Source organism: Nycticebus coucang, chromosome 4 (genome assembly GCF_027406575.1).
Source record: "Nycticebus coucang isolate mNycCou1 chromosome 4, mNycCou1.pri, whole genome shotgun sequence".
Classification (NCBI taxonomy): Eukaryota; Metazoa; Chordata; class Mammalia; order Primates; family Lorisidae; genus Nycticebus; species Nycticebus coucang.
Window position 1 is genome coordinate 22315269 of NC_069783.1, and position 19656 is coordinate 22334924.

The following is a 19656-nucleotide window of genomic DNA, read 5'->3' on the forward strand; positions in this document are numbered from 1 at the left end:
AGTGCCCTACTCACTGAGCCACAGGCGCTGCCCATTTAGTTTTATTTTAATTGAAAGGCAGCTACTTTGACTACTTTAATCATGCTGTTTTATTTTTTGAAATCTAATTTATCTTTTTTTTTTTTTTTTTTGAGACAGAGTCTCAAGCTGTTGCCCTTGGTTTTGTGCTGTGGCATCACTGCTCACAGCAACCTCAAACTCTTGGGCTTCAGCGATTCTCTTGCCTCAGACTCCCAAGTAGCTAGGACTACAGGTGCCTGCCACAACGCCCGGCTATTTTTTGGTTGTAATTGTCATTGTTGTCTGGCAGGCCCAGGCTGGATTTGAACCCACCAGCTCTGGTGTATGTGGCTGGCGCCCTAGCTACTTAAGCTACAGGCCCTGAGCCTAATTTATCTTTTTTTTTAACTAGCTAATGAAATTTATTTATTTATTTATTTATTTTTGCAGTTTCTGGCCGGGGCTGGGTTTGAATCTGCCACCTCTGGCATGTGGGGCCGATGCCCTACTCCTTTGAGCCACAGCTGCCGCCTGAGATTTTTTTTTTTTTGTAGAGACAGAGTCTCACTATACTGCCCTCGGTAGAGTGCCATGACGTCACAGGACTCACAGCAACCTCCAGCTCTTGGGCTTCCGCGATTCTCCTGCCTCAGCCTCCGGAGCAGCTGGGACTACAGGCGCCCACCACAACGCCCGGCTATTTTTTTGTTGCAGTTTGGCCGGGGCTGGGTTTGAACATGCCACCCTTGGTATATGGGGCCGGTGCCACCCTTTTAATTAAGAGACTTTTTTGCAATATTAGGCCCATAGAAAAATTGAGCAGAAAGTTTCCACATAGCCCCTGTTTTCTCATTTTTTTTTTTTTTTTGAGACAGAGTCTCACTATCTCACCCTTGGTAGAGTGCTATGGTTTCCCAGCTCACAGCTACCTCAAACTCCTGGCTTACTCTGGGCTTAAGCAATTCTCTTGCTTCAGCCTCCCAAATAACTGGGACTACAGCTGGCCACCACAAAACCTAGCTATTTTTTTTTCTTGTTGCAGTTGTCATTGTTGTTTAGTTGGCCTGGGCCAGGTTCAAACCCACCAACCTGGGTGTATGTGGCCAGCTCCAACCCACTGAGCTACAGAAGTCACCTATTCTTTTTTGTTTTTTGAGACAGTCTCACTATGTCACCCTTGATAGAGTGCTTTGGCATCACAGCTCACAGCAACCTCAAACTCCTGGGCTTAAGCGATTCTCTTGCCTCAGCCTCCCAAGTAACTGGGACTACAGCACCTGCCACAACGCCCGGCTTTTTTTTGTTGTTGTTGTAGTTGTCATTGTTGCTTGGCAAGCCCCAGGCCAGGTTCAAACCCACCAGCCCCAGTGTATGTGGCCTGTGCCTTTGCCGCTGAGGTACAGGCACCAAGCCTTCTACTATTATTAACATCTTTTTTTTTTTTTTTTGAGACAGTATCAAGCTGTCACCCTGGGTAGAGTGCTGTAGCATCACAGCTCACAGCAACCTCAAATTCTTTTTTTTTTTTTTTTTTTGGCCGGGGCTGGGTTTGAACCCGCCACCTCCGGCATATGGGACCGGCGCCCTACTCCTTGAGCCACAGGCGCCGCCCAGCAACCTCAAATTCTTGGGCTTGAGACATTCTCTTCAGCCTCCCAAGTAGCTGGGACTACAGGTGCCCGCCACAATGCCCGGCTATTTTTTGGTTGTAGTTTTCATTGTAGTTTGGCAGGCCCGACTGGATCCAAACCTGCCAGCTCTGGTGTATGTGGCTGGTGCCTTAGCCTCTGAGCTACAGGCGCTGAGCCTATTAACATCTTTTTTTTTTTTTTTTGTAGAGACAGAGTTTCACTTTATGGCCCTAGGTAGAGTGCCATGGCATCACATAGCTCACAGCAACCTCCAACTCTTGGGCTTGAGTGTACAGGTGCCCGCCACAACACCCGGCTATTTTTGTTTTTGTTTTTGTTTTTGCAGTTCGGCCGGGGTCGGGTTTGAACCCGCCACCCTCGGTATATGGGGCTGGCACCCTACCGACTGAGCCACAGGTGCCGCCCCTATTAACATCTTTTATTAGTATGGTACATTAGTATGTTCCAATTGATAAGGCAGTATCAATATGTTGATATTAGTCCAAAGTCTGGGGCGGTGCCTGTGGCTCAAGGAGTAGGGCGCCGGTCCCATATGCCGGAGGTGGCGGGTTCAAACCCAGCCCCGGCCAAAAAAAAAAAAAAGAAATATCTTCAAAGTCTGTATTAGGTTTTACTCTTTGTGTTGTACATTATATGAGTTTTGAAAAGTGTAATATGTAAAAATATCCACCATTGGGTGGTACCTGTGGCTCAGTGGGTAAGGTGCTGGCCCCATATACCCAGGGTGGTGGGTTCAAACCAGTCCCAGCCAAAAAAAACAAAACAAAACAAAACAAAAAACAGTCGGGCTTTGTGGGGGGCACCTGTAGTCCCGGTTACTTGGGAGGCTGAGTCAAGAGAATTGCCTAAGCCCAGGAGTTGGAGGTTGCTGTGAGCTGTGTGAGGCCACAGTACTCTATTGAGAGCGATAAAGTTAGACTCTGTCTCTACAAAAAAAAAAAAAAAAAAAAAAATCCACCATTACAAAATCATACAGAGTAGGTTCATTGCCCTAAAAAATCTATGTTCCAACTGTTCATCCCTCCCTCTCTCAAACCCCTGGCAATCAGTGATCTTTTCACTGTCTCTAGTTTTGCCTTTTCCAGAATATCATAATTGGAGTCAAATGCTGTTGCTGCCTTTTCATATTAGCTTGCGAATGAGGTTTTGAAATAGACTTTGCTTTGCTTGGAAATTAGATTTTTCAAATTATTATTTCAGATTAATATGAGGGTACATAATTAAGTTACATTGTTTGCATTTGTTGGGAAAAGTCCCAGTTGTATTTGAGTCCTCCCAGAAGGTGTGCCATATAACCTCCTGGAGGCCTTGTATCATGTGGGAAAATTTGTCCTTTGTATTACAAATTACATCACCTGAGGCCAAGCACTGTGGTTCATCCCTGTAATTTAGCTCTCTGGGAGGCCAAGGGAGGGGGATTACATGAGTTCAGGAATTGAAGACCAGCCTGAGCAAGAGCCGAGACCCCATCTCTACTAAAATTAGAAAAATTAACCAGGTGTTGGGGTGGGCACCTGTAGTTCCAGCTACATGGCAGGCTCAGGCAGGAGGATTGCTTGAACCCAGGAGTTTGAGGTGGTTGTGAGCTAGTCTGACTCCAGGGCACTAGCTGGGGCAACAGAGTGAGACTGTCACAAAACAAAAGTACCTTCTGAACCAACCTAACTTCCTTCCATCCTTTCCTCCCTCCTTCCTTCCTTCCACCCTCCCTCCTTCTCTCCCTCCTTCCCTCCCTCCCTCCTCCTTTTCCTTTTCTTTCTTTTTCTTTTCTTCTTCTTTTTTTTTTTTTGCAGTTTTTGGCTGGGGCTGGGTTTGAACCCACCACCTCTGGCATATGGGGCTGGCACCCTACTCCTTTGAGCCACAGGCACTGCCTTCTTTTTCTTTTATTTTCTTTCTTTCTTTCTTTCTTTTTTTTTTTTTTTTTTGAGACAGAGTCTCACTTTGTCACCCTTGGTAGAGTGCTGTGGCATCACAGCTCACAGCAACCTCAAACTCTTGGGCTCAAGTGATTCTCCTCTCTCAGCTTCCCAAGTAGCTTGGACTACAGGCACCTGCCACAATGCCTGGCTATTTTTAGCGATGGGGCCTTGCTATTGTTCAGGGTGGTCTTGAACTCCTGAGTTCAAGTAATCCACCCCTCTTGGACCCCCAAGTGCTGGGATTACAGGTGTGAGCTACGATGCTGCGCCCTGGAATTTTTTTTTTTTTTTTTTTGCCTGCTTTCCTTCAAAATTAAAATTGTGGTAGTATACACAACCAAACAATTGTTGAGAATGAAACAATTCCAAGTTGCTAAAAATGCATATTTAGGCCTGTGCCAGCCACATACACTGGAGCTGGCGGGTTCAGGCTTGCCAAACGACGACAATTATGACCAAAAAAACAGCTGGGGCTCAGCACCTGTTGCTTAAGCAGCTAAGGCACCAGCCACATACACCTGAGCTGGCAGGTTGGAATCCAGCTCCAGCCACCAAACTACTATGGCTGCAACCAAAAAATAGCCAGGTGTTGTGGCTGGTACCTGTAGTCCCAGCTACTTGGGAGGCGGAGGCAGGAGAATCGCTTGAGTCCACAAGTTGGAGGTTGCTGTGAGCTGTGATACCACAGCACTCTACCCAGGGTGAAAGCATGAGGCTCTGTCTCCAAAAACAAAAAACAGCTGGGCGTTATAGCAAGCATCTGTAGTCCCAGCTACTTGGGAGGCTGAGGCAAGAGAATCATTTAAGCCCGAGAGTTTGAGGTTGCTGTGAGCTGTGACGCCACAGCACTCTACCGAGGGTGACATAGTGAGACTCTGTCTCAAAAAAAAGAAAAGAAAAGGAAAGAAAGAAAGAAAGAAAGAAAGAAAGAAAGAAAGAAAGAAAGAAAGAAAGAAAGAAAGAAAAGAAAGAAAGAAAAAAAGTGCATTTCAGGTACCCAGTGACAAGTTGCGCTTTTTTTGAGACAGTCTCACTTTGTTGCCCTGGGTAGAGTACCCTGGTATTGCTCACAGCAACCTCAAACTGTCAGGGTCAAGCCATCCTCTGGCCGCAGCCTCCCAGATGGCTGGGACTACAGATGCCTGCCACAACCCTGAGATAGTTTCTCTATTTTTGGTAGAGACCGGGTCTTGCCTTGCTCAGGATGGTCTGTAACTCCTGAGCTCAGGCAATCCTCCCACCTCGGCCTCCCAGAGTGCTGGGATTACAAACGTGAGCCACCTCGCCCGGTCGAACAGGTTGCTTCTATTGCTTCATCTGGTAACTTTTCGCCAACTTTTACCCATAGCGATTTAACAGAAGGGTTTAGCGCCAACCGCCCTTCTGCTGGGCGCTCGCTCCCTCGGCTCAAGGGTCTCTCCTTCTCCGCCCCCCGCCCCGCAAAGTTTGGCCCTTGGCGCGTTTCCTCCCTGCACTTGGCAGTTCCCGGGTTCCCCCGTGTTGCCCGCCCACAGGGCGCGGAGCCGCCCCTCCGCGGGGCGATAACGCGGGGCGAAGACAGCGAGGCCCCCGCAGTCGGAGCAGCCGTGCGCCATGGCGGTGCGCTCTGAACCCGCCCGGCCCTCGGAGGCGCCGCCGCGCCAGCCGGGAGCGCCGGCCCTGGAGCCCGGCTCGGTGAGAGCAGGACGCGGGCGCGCGGGTGGGAACGGGCGCAGCGTCGCAGCCCTGCACGACGACCGCCCCTGGGGTGGGAAGGTGGGGGCAGTTGACAGTGAAGAGGCTGAGTGAGGAAACTGGGGCAGCCCAAAGAGAACGGGACTGAGACTGGGTCCTAGATGGGTGAGGTAACTCGCCGGATTCTTGTAAGAGTCGGGACCAGCGCCCTTCTCCGTTCTCCAGGTTCCCAGACTAAGGCTCTTTTCAGGACACTGCAGGTCCTCGCGGAGATCCTTGTGCCCCAGGCAGGTGGGGCTTCAGTTGTGCGAGAGGCAGCTGCCTCCCTACCCCAGTCACCCTCTCAGACTCTGGCGTGGCCCCCAGGGCACCAGGACCTCCTCGCAGGGACTGCCCCCAGGGGTGGCCTTTCTGGCTGGTGGGAACTTGGCGGCATCCTCAGTACCTCTGAGTGCCGCGGTGATGGGGCTGGGCACCGGCGGCAGGGGTGGCTGTGCTGGAGAAGAGTTAGCAACCTCCGGCCTTCTGTGTCAGCCGAAGCGACATCCGCTGCCCGCTGCGTGGTCGGGGAATTGTGTGGCCTTGCTTGACCACCTCACCCTCCCGTCTGGCTCAGTGCTCTGCGTCAGGCACCTCGGAGCAAAGGATTGGGTTTCCCAAGATAGAAAGTGAGATACAGAGGCTTTCTGGGGCCTCCTTTCCCGGAAGTTTGCAAGTTCAGGGTGAGACTAACCAACAGCAAAAGGAAAAACTTAACATTGCTGGTGAAGTTCCAGCGTTTAACTGGTAGCCTTTGAGGTACATTTTCCCATTTTACATGGTAGGAAACCGAAGCTCAGCAAGGTTAAGTACCTTCTCTAGGTCACACAGCTAGAAATGGCAGATCCCAGAATTTGAATCCAAATTTGACCATAAACTGTGAAAGGCTTATGATATAAGTAGGTAAACTGCCATCCTCAAGACTCCAAGGCTGTATTATATCCCTAGTTTCTGCTGGAACTTGCTTTGAGTGCCTTCTATGTTCTAAAAACTTGCCAGGCCCATTTAGAGGGAAACAGGAGTCCATTATGGGGAAGGAGGAAGACTGACATGTGGATTCTGCCTGTTTTTAAAGTTTTTTGTAAGTTGAAATAATGTTCACACAAATATCAGAAAAGGAGAGCATGTCCAGCCATGTGTGTGGTTTTCTCCATGAGTAGGAAGAGTGTGCAAAGGATGTGATAAACCCTTATCTGGGAAGGCCTTCCCTCAAAAGAGCCTGCTTGTGGTGTCCTGCAAGATACCAGAACGGGTGAAGCCGGAGTCCTCTCTACTCCCCCACCCATCCTCAAGCAAAGGAAGAGGAAAAAAGACTCCTCATCATCTTTTGAAGAAACAGCACTTTACATAGTGCTTTCATGGCCATTTATTGTTTCAATGAATATATATTGAGCACCTACTGTATACCAAGCATTGTTCCAGGTAACCAGAGACACCTTAGCAAATAAAAGTCATAGTTCTTGGTCTCAGAGAGCTTACATTCCCTTGGGGAGAGGCAAGAAATAAATGGGAGTATAAGAGGCTGTAAATACAATTGGGAGAGAAACGTGTGTGGTCCCCGTAACATAGAGTTAAGCTTAGACCTAAATGACAGAGTCAGCTCTTTGAACACATTCAAGAGCCTTGTAGGTAGAAGGAAGGGGAAGTGTAATAGGCCCCCAGCAACAGGTTTGCCATTCGGAAGGAGGCACCAAGGCTGAAGGAGAGCTTTTTGATGTCAGATAGGTAAGGGAGTGAGAGCTGATTGGTTGGGCTCCTTAGGCAATGGTGAGGACTTGGAGTTTTATTCAAACTGTAATGGCAAGCTGTTAGACGATTTTAGGCAGAGAGAAGAGAAGACGATCTCATTTATATTATTACAAGATCACTGGCTGCTGGCTGCTTAAGAGGTACTTAGGAGATGAAGGAATTGGGAAGAGGAAGGAAGGACGACTCCGAGGCCTGTGGCCTGGGCTGCAGAGGAGACAGTGGTATTATGGATGCAGTAGAAACTACAGAGCTAAGAGCTGCCTAGATAAAGGGATGGAAATCAGGAGCTGTGTTTTGACCATCCTAAGCTGACGCCTATCAGGCGTCCATGTGGGCCTATGAATAGACAGTTGAATATTTGTGTCTGGAGCTCGTAATCTGGAGTTTGCAGTATGGTTTGGGCTTGCAAGACATACATAAATACACACAGTATGTACACACTATCATGTACATAGATTCAGGTCTCATAAACATTCCTTATTTCAGTGGCAGGCTGGTAAACAATTGAGAGGGAGGTTTTGAGTTGTCATCATGCAGAATTTCTGTGGTATAAATATTATAACTGGGGCGGCACCTGTGGCTCAAAGGAGTAGGGTGCCGGCCCCATATGCCAGAGGTGGTGGGTTCAAACTCAGCCCCAGCCAAAAAAAAACTGCAAAAATAAATAAATAAATAAATAAATAAATATTGTAACTGATTTAAGGCTGTCAGTGGTTCGACATCTGGCTTGCAGGGGTCCTGAACATTTAACATTTAAAACAAGGCTCAGAGAAAGAAAGGTCACACAGGGAATAGATGGCAAAGCTGGGGACTGACTCGGTAGGTTAAAGTAGCCTGCAGCAGGAAGCAGGGGGAGTGTTAAGGAAAAACTTCCCCCTGGAAAGGTTTAGAGGTCATGGTTTAAGATCTGCGTTGTTTTTTTTTCTGTCTCACTTCCCCTTAGGATGATTTGGGGCAAAATGGGACTGAGGGGTTGCTGTACTACATAAAAACCTCCAGGATATTATAGGGACCTCAGGATGCTTATGGAAGCCTTGGTGGTGTGGGGAGCTGTTTTGTGTCTGTGGGAGAGTGGCTTAGTACCTCTGTCTCCTCCAGGAGAGCACGGCTGATCGCCTCTCATTCTGTACGAAGGTGTGCTATGGCATTGGTGGGGTCCCCAATCAGGTGGCCTCCAGTGCCATAGCCTTTTACCTGCAGCTCTTCCTTCTTGATGTGGCACAGGTGAGTGTGGGCGGCCACCCAAGGTCTCCTGCTGGCATCTTCCTTGGGCCTCCCACCCCCATGCCTCCACTCCCCCTATCCTGAGTATACAGCACTTCTGACCCAAGCCTAACAGAAAGCCAAATGCTGTTGAGGGCAGTCTCTGCAAGGATGTCTATCGCAGCCTGTCTGTAGAGGGAAAATGAGAGATGTGAAAACCCAACAGTATAGAAGCGGTTGGGTAAGTAAGCTAGTCCACATATTGGATATTGTACAACCATCCAAAAGAATGCTCTGTACCATTCTTTTGGGGGTTTGGGTTTTTTTGTTTTTTGTTTGTTTTTTGAGACAGAGTCTTACTATGTCGCCCTCAGTAGAGTGCTATGGCATCACAGCTCACAGCAACCTCAAACTCTTGGGCTTAAGCGATTCTCTTGCCTCAGCCTCCCAAGTAGCTGGGACTACAGGTGCCCGCCACAACGCCTGGCTATTCTTTTGTTGCATTTTGGCCAGGGCAGGGTTTGAACCCGCCACCCTCGGTAAATGGGGCCAGTGCCCTACTCACTGAGCCACAGTCACCACCTAGATAATTTTTCTATTAGTAGAAACAGGATCTGGCTCTTGCTCAGGCTGATCTAGAACTCCTAAGCAATCCACCCACCTCGTCTTCCCAGAGTACTAGGATTATAAGCATGAGCACTGCGCCCAGCTCCATGTTATTTTTAAATGATTTTTCTCTGATAAGCCCTGTGGGTCACTACAAAAGTTTTGAGACAGACTGTTATAGTCTATTATTTAATTTACAAGGTACACAGTCAACAGTGTTCTTTCTGATTTACCCATGCAAGTTTCAACTTGCTCCCCTTATCAGTATTACTGGGAAGGCTTACTTTATTTCTGGCCCCACAGATCTTAATGTTTCTTGATTTTATTATTTTTTTTTTTTGACTAGGGCTGGGTTTGAACCTGCCACCTCCAGTATATGGGGCCGACGCCCCACTCCTTGAGTCACAGGCACTGCCCACATTTCTTGCTTTTTGTGTATCTCAAAACTTTCTTAGGCTCAGCACCTGTGGCTCAAACGACTAAGGCGCCAGCCACATACACCTGAGCTGGCGGTTTCAAATCCAGCTCGGGGCCCGCCAAACAACAAGGATGGCTGCAACCAAAAAATAGCCAGGCGTTGTGGCAGGCACCTGTAGTCCCAGCTACTTGGGAGGCGGAGGCAGGAGACTCACTTGAACCCAAGAGTTTGAGGTTGCTGTGAGCTATGATGCCACAGGACTCTACAGAGGGTGACAAAGTGAGACTCTGTCTCAATTAAAAAAAAAAAAATTAAGGTAGTGTGGTGGCTCAGGCCTATAATCCTAGCACTCTGGGAGGCCAAGGTGGATGGATAGCTTCAGCTCATGGGTTGAAGACCAGCCTGAGCAAAAGTGAGACCCTGTCTCTAGTAAACATAGGAAAGTTAGCGGGGCATTGTGTCAGGTGCTTGTAGTCCCAGCTAGTCACGAGGCGAGGCAGGAGGATTGCTTGAACCCAGGAGTTTGAGGTTGGTATAAGCTAGGCTTATGCCATGGCACTCTACCCTAGGTGACAGAGTAAGACTCTTATCAACAACAAAAATTATAAATTTCAAACAAATTCATGAAAGGTGGATCATCAAAATTCCTCTGACAGTTGTCTCAGCATGGCGAGATTTTGTTTGTTTGTTTGTTTGTTTTGAGATAGTCTCACTTTGTTGCCCTGGGTAGAGTGCTTTGACATGATAGCTCACAGTAACCTCAAACTCTTGGGCTTACGTGATTCTCCTGCCTCAGCTTCCCGAGTAGCTGGGACTACTGGCACCAGCCACAACGCCCAGCTATTTTTTTGGTTGCAGTTGTCATTGTTTAGCAGGCCTGGCCAGGCTTGAACCCGCCAGCCTCAGTGTATGTGGCCAGTGCCCTACTCACTGAGCTACCATGCCGAGCCTCGGTTGATTTTTCCTAAAGTTTTCCTGTGTTGTTTGAATGCTTTTCTTTTTTTTTTTTTGTAGAGACAGAGTCTCGCTTTACTGCCCTTGGTAGAGTGCCGTGGCATCACACGTCTCACAGCAACCTCCAGCTCTTGGGCTTACCTGATTCTCTTGCCTCAGCCTCCCGAGCAGCTGGGACTACAGGCGCTCACCACAACGCCCAGCTATTTTTTTGTTGCAGTTTGGCAGGGGCTGGGTTTGAACCCGCCACCCTCGGTATATGGGGCCAGCACCCTCCTCACTGAGCCACAGGCGCCGCCCATTTGAATGCTTTTCTATTTTTTTATTTATTTATTTTTTTTAGCCGGGGCTGGGTTTGAACCCACCACCTCCGGCATATGGGACCGGTGCCCTACTCCTTGAGCCACAGGCGCCGCCCTGAATGCTTTTCTAATGAGTATTATTTATGTAGTCATAAAAACCAATAGAACATTTCCATTGTGAAACCAATGTCTGCCTTTCTCAGCCAGGTGCACCCTCCTTGCCCTGAGACACCCCGAGATGACAGCCTCTGAAAGTCCTCTCTAGACGTGGCTGACATGTGTAATAATGAAGCTGTCGGCTCCCTCCCCGGCCCCTTTCTTCATTAGTGCACACTCACCCCCCACCATTCTGATCCTGTCCTGATGGTGGAGACTCTGGAGCCCTTAATACGCTATGGGTTCTAGCCCCTGCCTCCCTCCTGAAGGGTGGGCCTGGGTACCCTCTCTTATTCTGCTGAGCCTTAGCTGTCTACTCCTTCCTCTGTCTGTTTCAGATCCCTGCTGCCCAGGTATCATTTGTCCTGTTTGGGGGGAAAGTGTCTGGGGCAGCTGCTGACCCAGTGGCTGGGTTCTTCATCAACAGAAGCAGGAGGTCCATGTCAGGACGACTCATACCCTGGTGAGCAGACGCTCCTTAGGATCCAGGAACCCACCCCCGGCCCTGAATTCACTGCATTTGTCATGGCCCTGTTTCTCAGGGGACAGCTAGAGGACAAGACTGGACAGTGTTAATAAGCACACTAGGGGCTGGACTGGGTCACACTGTGAGTCAGTAGTTGAGAGACATTTTGGGGGATTCTGTCTCACTGGATGGCACAGGGCTGGACAAAGCCTCCAAGACTCCCAGGCCTAGCCTGTGGCTCTAAGTGTGGTCAGGCTGGGCTGGAGGACATGGAAGATCTCACAGAGGAAGGGAAACTTTCCTGTGCTTCAGTGTTCTTAATACGGGGAACAGCACCCTGAGCATGCAGGTGCCCCCCAGGACTCCAGCAGTGAATGGCCTCCACTCCCTACCACCTCCATATCCCATTGGCCACTTCTCCCCCTCTGCATGGCTTCCACCCAAGAGCCCAGCCCAGGGCTTCTCCAGGGGCAGGAAAGGGGTGAGTTTGTTCCAGGCCAGGTGGGCCCTTTGTGGCTGCCTGCCCTGGTGCCGGGGCCCACTCCACATCAGCTGCGCTCCTGCAGGGTACTAGGCTGCACCCCCTTCATCGCTGTGGCCTACTTCTTCCTGTGGTTCCTGCCCCCCTTCACCAGCCTGCGGGGCCTCTGGTACATAGCCTTCTACTGCCTGTTCCAGGCCCTGGCCACGGTAAGTGGGAGCCCACTTCCTGGGCCTGGACCACGCTGAAGTTTTTGGGGGGGCTCACTGCCCTCATCTTCCCCCCTGTACCTGGAAATCTACCATTAGCTGTGCTGGCCCTGCCCTGTCCCGGATGCCCCTCCTGCCTTTGAGCCCCATTCTACTCTAGGGGAAGAGTTGAGATGTATCATTCCCACCTGCAAGTGCCAAGATGGAACAGGGCGGGTGCTGGTCTTGGTCTGGGGGCCATCCTAAGCCCTACCCGGGGCTCCAGTTCTTCCAGGTGCCCTACACGACGCTCACCATGCTCCTGACGCCCAGCCCTAGGGAGCGGGACTCAGCTACCGCCTATCGTGAGTGCCAGCAGTGGTTGCCAGTGGGGAGGGCACCACTCCAGGACCCCCACGCTTGTGACCAGCCCAGTCACCTTGCCACGCCCTGTGTCTAGGGATGACCCTGGAGATGGCGGGAACACTGATGGGAGCCACTGTCCATGGGCTCATCGTGTTAGGCGCCCACGGGCCACACAGGTGCGAGGATGTTGAGCTTCCTGGACCAGTCGCGGTCTCCCCAGACGCTGTGAGTGCCCAGGTGGGCGGGACCCTTTGTGGGTCCTGCTGTCTCCTCTTTCTCGTAGGGCCACTTCTCCACCTGTCTGCTGGTACTCTCAGCTCCCTCTCATTCCTCCCCCGTGTCACCTGCAAGCAAGGCGCCTCCCTGTTAATCCCGCCTCTCCTCCTGGGCTCCTTCCAGCAGATCAGCCACAGCCATCTGGAGGGGAGGAGAGCACCCACAGAGAAGGGCACTGCTGGGGTGGGTGGCGGGGGGCAGCTTGAGGGTTTGGTGTCTTTGGGCAGCTCGCCTGCCTCTCCTGCCCAGGCAACCCCTACCCCATGTCCAGTGACATTGTTATCCTCCAAACCCGGGGCTCCTCTTGTCCTCCTCCCTGTCTCTCACTTCTCCAACCTATTACTAAATTGTGCCCCAAAATCTTCTGAAATGTGTTCAACAATTTTGCACCCCACTGCTGTACCCTGGCCCATGCCTCCACCTGCAGCAGCAGCCTCCCCGCTCCAGCCACTTCCCCAGTGTGTCAAGGTGACATCTGAAGGGAGTGTGAGCAAGGGAGGCCCTTGCTGTCAGGACTTGACACAGGCACTCCCTCACCAGGTTTGGTTGTGGCCTCTCCTTGCTCGGTGTGCCCTGCACCCTTCTGTGTTGACCTTAGCCTTTTTTGCTTGTTTTTGTTTGTGTGTGTATGTTTTATTGTTTTGTTTTTTAGACAGTCTCATTCTGTTGCCTAGGCTAGAGTGCAGGAGTGCCAGCCTAGCTCATGGCAACCTCAAACTCCTCAGCTTGAGCAATCCTCCTGCCTCAGCCTCCTGAGTACCTAGGACTACAGACACTCGCTATGATACAGGGCTAATTTTTCTATTTTTAGTAAAGACAAGTTCTCTCACTATGTTACTCAGGCTGGTCTCCATCTCCTGAGCTCAAATGATCTTCCTGCCTGGATCTCACAGAGTACTAGTTATAGGCAAGAACCACCACGCCTGGCCTTTTGCTTGTTTTTTTTTTTTTTTTGTAGAGACAGAGTCTCACTTTATGGCCCTCAGTAGAGTGCCGTGGCCTCGTACAGCTCATAGCAACCTCCAACTCCTGGGCTTAAGTGATTCTCTTGCCTCAGCCTCCCAAGTAGCTGGGACTACAGGCACCCGCCACAATGCCCGGCAAGGGAATTGCTTGTTTTTAAATTAATGAATATTTGGCCAGGTGCCGTGGCTCATGCCTGTAATCCTAGCTCTCTGGGAGGCTGAGGCAGGTGGATTGCTTTAACTCAGGAGTTTGAGACCAGTCTGAGCAAAAGACCCTGTTTCTACCAAAAATAGAATAAAACTAGCCAGATGTTGTGGTGGGCAACTGTAGTCCCAGCTACTTAGTAGGCTGAGGCAAGAATTGCTCAAGCCTAGGAGTTTGAGGTTGCTGTGAGCAATGATGCTATGGCCCTCTATCCAGGGTGACAGAGTAAGACTCTATTTTTCAAAAAAGAAAGAAAGAGAGAGAGAAAGAAAGAAGGAAAGAGAGGAAGGGAGAAAGGGAGGAAGGAAAGATTCTCAGGCCCAACCACAGACATTCTGATTCACAAATTCTGGGAATGGACCCAGCAATTTTTTTTTTTTTTAAGAGACAGAGTTTCTCTTCATCGCCCTTGGTAGAGTACTGTGGCGTCACAGCTCACAGCAACCTCCAGCTCTTGGGCTTAGGCAATTCCCTTGCCTCAGCCTCCCGAGTAGCTGGGACTACAGGCACTGGCCACAACGCCCAGCTATTTTTTGTTGCTGTTTGGCTGGGGCCGGGTTTGAACCCACCACCCTTGGTATATGGGGCCAGTACCCTACCCACTGAGCCACAGGCGCCTCCCAGGCCCAGCAATTTTAACAAGCTCCCCACCCAATGTTTCACAATCAGCGGTATGAGAATAATGTTAAAATCACAAACATTCATGGCCCACCGACTTAAGAAATAATTACAGTTAAGTCCTTTTGCACCTGTCTCCAAGCCCATTTATAGGGCTAGCTACACACTTTGCTTGTATAGTCAAAATGAAAATACTTCCTCAGGACAGTGGGGAAGTCATCTCCCTTTCCCACTGGGCCCACAGCTCTAACCAAGGGATTGCAACCTCCAGCCCTGAAACCCACTAGGTATCTGCTAGGCATCTGGATTGGGATGGGTGAGAGGCACCAGCCCTCTGAATCCACCCTGGCACTGCCAGCCTAGGGCTGTGGTATTGCCACTCCTGGACCAGCCCTCCCTGTACCCATGCACAGACCCCCACTCAGGCCTCTCCACACCTCCTCCCCAATGTTACTCAGTTGCTGACAGGCTGTGGATAGAGTGGTGGGTACCAATGGTTGGGGTTGGGGAGGGGAAGTTGCCAAGGAATGGGGAGCAAGAGGCTGAGAATCCCTACCTGGGAGCAGAGGCACCTGTGAGCCAAGGCTGGAAGCCCAGGGTGGCCCACACCCCACTGTCCCCTCGGACTTTGCTGACAAAATACACATTCACAGATAAAATTATCAAGAATTTTGGCTCGGTGCCTATAGCTCAGCAGCTAGGGCACCAGCCACATACACTGGAGCTGGCGGGTTCAAATCCAGCTCAGGCCTGCTAAACAACAATGAAAACTACAACCAAAAAATAGCTGGGTGTTGTGGCGGGCGCCTGTAGTCCCAGCTACTTGGGAGGCTGAGGCAAGAGAATCGCTTAAGCCCAGGAGTTGGAGGTTGCTGTGAGCTGTGATGCCACAGCACTCTGCCCAGGATGACAGCTTGAGATTCTGTCTCAAAAAGAAAAAAAAGAATTTTAAGATAGCAACAGCACAGCATTAAACCCCAAGCACAGAGCCCCTGTGAGTGTGAGGCCTCGAGCACCAGCACGGACCCTTCTGTTACTTCCCCTCCTTCCCAGAGGCAGCCTCTCTCCTGACTTGGCTGTCCTTGCATGCATGTCTTTATATGCATTTTATTACACATGTCTTCTGCTCTGAGTGATAGGTAGTACTGTCCTGGACTACAGGATCCTGTTTTCTGTTTTGTCGGGGTCATTGTGCATCTCGCTATGTTGTAACTGCCTCTTCCTTCCCACGCCCTGATCCCCTTATTGTGGGTGGATGGGTCACTCATTCATCATTGTAACTTCGGGGCCTGGCATGCAGAAATCAGCAGCAATAGTCCCATCGAGGTAATAAACTCACATCGTATATGGTAAAAAAAAAAAGAAATCAGCAGCAATAAATGCTTCATAGTGAGGAGAGTGCTCTGACCCCTGGTGGCATAGCGCCTCCTTTCCGACGCAGGAGGCACAGGTCAGCAGATGTGTGTGTTAGGACCATCCTGGGCCCTTAGGCCTCTCTCCTGCTGGAGTGACTGGGGGAGAGGGACCCGGCATCCTTGGGCTTGGGCTCCGGGTCCCACTGTTCCTACTGGGGGTACTCCTGCCCCGGCCCTGGGTGTTGCTACCTCCATGGGTCAGAGACATCACCCCCACCCCAGTTCTCTCCTGTCCCACAGACTCGCCTCTACTCCATCGCAGCCGCTGTGGTTGCTCTCACTTACCCTGTGTGCAGTGGTTTGCTCTGCCTTGGGGTGAAGGAGCGACCAGGTATGGGGTGCAATGAGAGCTTGGGAAGCAGAAGCTGGGGCAGGGCTCCCCTTGGGGGTGGGTTTAGGTTTTGAACGCTGCCAAGCTAAAGTGTTGCCTTCCTGTATCGTAGACCCCTCTGCTTCAGCCTCGGGCCAAGGCCTGAGCTTCCTGGCTGGGCTGGGCCTCACTGCCTGCCACCCACCCTACTTGAAGCTGGTTGTCTCCTTCCTGTTCATCTCAGCTGCTGTTCAGGTACCTCTGGCCAGCTGGTCCCCACAAGCTCAGCTCCAGCCATGCTGAGGGTGCAGTCTCTCCACTCCTCTGCGTTAGGGTGAGGCTTAGTTCTATAGGAAGAAGGCTGTAGCTGACACATGGTGCAGAGGGAGAGACCCAGGTCAGGCCTGTGGGATTGAGGAGAGCAGGGCCTAAGCACTGGGAGGCTGACAGCATCTCATGTTACCTAAAATGTAGTAAAATCCACCTGATCTTAGCTGTGCAAGTAGTGAGGGTAGCCTAGGAGTGGTGTTTTTAATCTATGGTGGGATATGTGTCCTTTGTGTGAGAGATGGTGCAGCAAGCCAAGTTCAAAGTCCCAAAGAAGCCAGACTTGAGGGCCTTACCCTAGACTTCTAAGCTTCTGCTATTCCCAGCAGACACATGTTCCTGTCCACCTCCTCAGGTGGAACAGAGCTACCTGGTCCTGTTCTGTACACACGCCTCCCGGCTGCATGACCACGTCCAGAGCCTGGTAGTGACCATCCTGGTGAGGGCACTTGGGGTAGTGGAGGCAGGGGACTTGGGGTGGTGGAGGCCAGGACACTTGGGGGCCTAAGTTGGGGACATGTGTGGCTCTTAATGTGACATACGTGGCCAGAGTTCTGGTGGTCAACATTTTTTTTTTTTTTTTGAGACAGAGTCTCACTATGTCACCCTGGGTAGAGGGCCACGGCATCACAGCAACCTAACACTTGGGCTTAAGCAATTCTCTTTCCTCAGCCTGCTAAGTAGCTGGGACTATAGGCCACCACAACGCCCAGCTATTTTTTGTTGTAGTTGTCATTGTTGTTGGCAGGCCCAGGTCGGGTTTGAACCTGCCAGGCCCGGTGTATGAAGCTGGCGCCCTAGCCGCTGAGCTACAGGCACCAAGCCATGGTCAACATTTTAGATATTGCTTTGCTGTTGGTCATCTGAACTCCAGCAGAGGGTAGGATTGGGGCCAGGGTCATGAGGGGACAAGGTCAAAGCCCAGTTCCCATCTATGAGCCAGGGCTCTGAGATCTCAGGTAGAGATGCTAGCAGCACATCCTGGTGTGACACGGCTCTCTGCTCACAGGTCTCAGCTGTGCTGAGCACCCCACTGTGGGAGTGGGTTCTCCAGCGGTTTGGGAAGAGGACATCGGCCTTCGGGATATGTGTGCGTGAGGCAGGGAACAAGGTGGGAGAATGGCTGGGGAGAGAGGTGGGGGAGGTGACCATGGTGCTGAGTGAGCCTCCTGGGGCCAGCAGGGCTGGATCTGTGTGCCTTTGGGTCTTCAGAGTGTGGCACAGGGTCAGGTATGGGGGTCACAGTAAAGACCATAAGTGTGTGAATGTGAGAGCCCAGGGCACAGGTGGAGGTGCCAGCTGGTGTGTCTGTCTCCCCAGGTGATGGTGCCTTTTGCAATCTTGCTGGCTGCTGTGCCCACAGCACCCGTGGCATATGTCGTGGCCTTTGTATCTGGCATAAGCATTGCTGTGTCTTTGCTGCTACCCTGGTAGGCTGGGGGGAGGATTCGGTGGTGTGGGATCCTCATAATACTTCCATAAGGGTTGTTTCCCCCTTCACATCACCCTGCTGTCCCAGGTCCCCTGTGCCCAGCAGGTGATAGGGACCTCCAGCTTCATCCCTGGAGCCCTCGTCCAAGGGCACAAGCAGCAGGAGTTGGGGGGTGGAGGCACACGTGTTGCCTGGCTCTCTGGGGCCGAGCTATCCTGGGCAGCAGGAACCCAGGGGTGAATCCCACTTGGTCTCTGTCTGCAGAGACCTCAGAGGCTACTGCCCACCAGGGAATAAGAGGAACAACCCCGTGTTCCCCACTCCAGGTCCATGCTGCCAGATGTGGTAGATGACTTCCAGCTGCAGCACCAGCATGGGCCCGGCCTAGAGACCATCTTCTATTCTTCCTATGTCTTCTTCACCAAGCTCTCAGGAGCCAGTGCCCTGGGCATCTCCACCCTCAGTCTGGAGTAAGTCGCAGGGTTGGGATGTGCCAGAGGCACAAAGGACCACTGGGGTGGGACAAAGAGGGCAAAGCCTAAACCTGCCCAGCTAGGGGCACCCATGAGCCTGCAGAGCGCTGCTCTGTGGGGAGTGTGAGGAACCTCCTCTGCCAGGTTCCTCTGTGCACTTGACCAAGAGGAGCCTTTCTTGAGGGTGTACTTCAAAGGCCTCGGCCCCCCACATCCTCAGTTCTCCCTGAACTGCCTGCTCCGCCCATACCCTTGAACCTCCCCTGCACAGTAACTAGGCTGATCTGGCCAGGACACAAGGTACAAGTTTCAGGAGAGTGTGGGGTGGGTGTCTGGGATCCCTCCAGCCAGGGAGTCCAGCTTGGCAAGATGTGACCTGCATGGGTGGGGGGTGTTTCTCCAGGTTCGCAGGGTATAAGGCAGGAGCCTGCAAGCAGGCGGAGGAGGTGGTGGTCACCCTCAAGGTTCTCATCGGTGCTGTGCCCACCTGCATGATCCTCACCGGGCTGTGCATCCTCATGACTGGCCCCGCTCTAAAGGCACCAAGGCAGGACACCGCCCGCCAGCTGAGCCTTCAGAGGTGGGCCACTGTGCACACAGGCACACACAGGCAGGGCTGCCCACCCAGGGGGCACATCACTGACCTGGGAGTGACCAAGGCCAGTCTCAGGTCACCCTGCTGCATCACACACACAGCTGAGCACTCCTGCCTTTGGGAGACTATTTCCTTAGCGCAATGACACCATTTTCTCCTGGAAATGCTATTCCGTCCACCCCTTCTCTGGCTTCTTCCTTGGATTACCTGGCATCCCTCTACCACAGCGGTTCTCAACCTGTGGGTCGCGACCCCTCTGGACTGTATTAAAGGTTTGCGGCATTAGGAAGGTTGAGAACCACTGCTCTACGAGGTAATGAGCTCCCTCCTGGCTCCTCTATTCTTTTTGCTTTCCACAGCCCCCTGGGGACCTCATCTACTCTTGGGCCTAGGGGCTCCTAAAACTCCCCTCCTTTGCTTTGGATGCCCTTCAAGTTCCAGAGCCACACAGTGCTCCCATTTTGACATTCCCACCTGACACCCCATAAGCATGTCAGTCTCCATAAGCTCTAAACTTATCTTCCCCTAACTGGCTCCTCCTTCCACGTCCCTGTCTCAGTGAATGGCACCAGAGTCCACCCTGGAGCCAACACCTAGAGTCTCCCACTCTTCTCTCCCATGGGCTGCACTGAGCAGCTGACTTGTCCTTCCCCGGAGCACTGACCCCACTCTACAGGGAAGACCTGATCACTGTCTGCCTTTCCCTGGAGGCTGTGGGGACTCTGGAGTCTGGGGCTGTGTGTTTTTTGTTTTTTGAGACTGAGTCTCACTCTGTTGCCCTAGGTAGAGTGCTGTGGCATCAGAGCTCACAGCAACCTGAAACTCGGGCTCAAGCGAACCTCTTGCCTCAGCTTCCCAAGTGGC

General features: G+C 51.6%; 1 protein-coding gene across 1 annotated transcript; it reads left to right on the forward strand.

Annotated features, from left to right (window-relative positions):
- The first annotated feature begins 5167 nt into the window (after positions 1–5167).
- On the forward strand, positions 5168–18937 carry MFSD2B (MFSD2 lysolipid transporter B, sphingolipid). The gene is made up of 13 exons (XM_053589316.1): positions 5168–5248; positions 8135–8260; positions 11014–11138; positions 11708–11831; positions 12097–12175; positions 12271–12401; positions 15896–15986; positions 16099–16220; positions 16648–16731; positions 17302–17382; positions 17613–17722; positions 18051–18194; positions 18601–18937. The coding sequence occupies exons 1-13, from the start codon at positions 5168–5170 to the stop codon at positions 18935–18937; spliced, it is 1635 nt and encodes a 544-aa protein (XP_053445291.1).
- Positions 18938–19656: the final 719 nt, after the last annotated feature.

What these genes read in the sequence shown, in the direction of transcription:
- MFSD2B (XM_053589316.1), top strand. Translation starts at nt 5,168, where the DNA reads ATGGCGGTGCGCTCTGAACCCGCCCGGCCCTCGGAGGCGCCGCCGCGC. An exon ending in TCAGGACGACTCATACCCTG is followed by an intron (nt 11,139 to 11,707) that starts GTGAGCAGACGC and finishes GCGCTCCTGCAG; the next exon opens with GGTACTAGGCTGCACCCCCT. An exon ending in TCGCGGTCTCCCCAGACGCT is followed by an intron (nt 12,402 to 15,895) that starts GTGAGTGCCCAG and finishes CCTGTCCCACAG; the next exon opens with ACTCGCCTCTACTCCATCGC.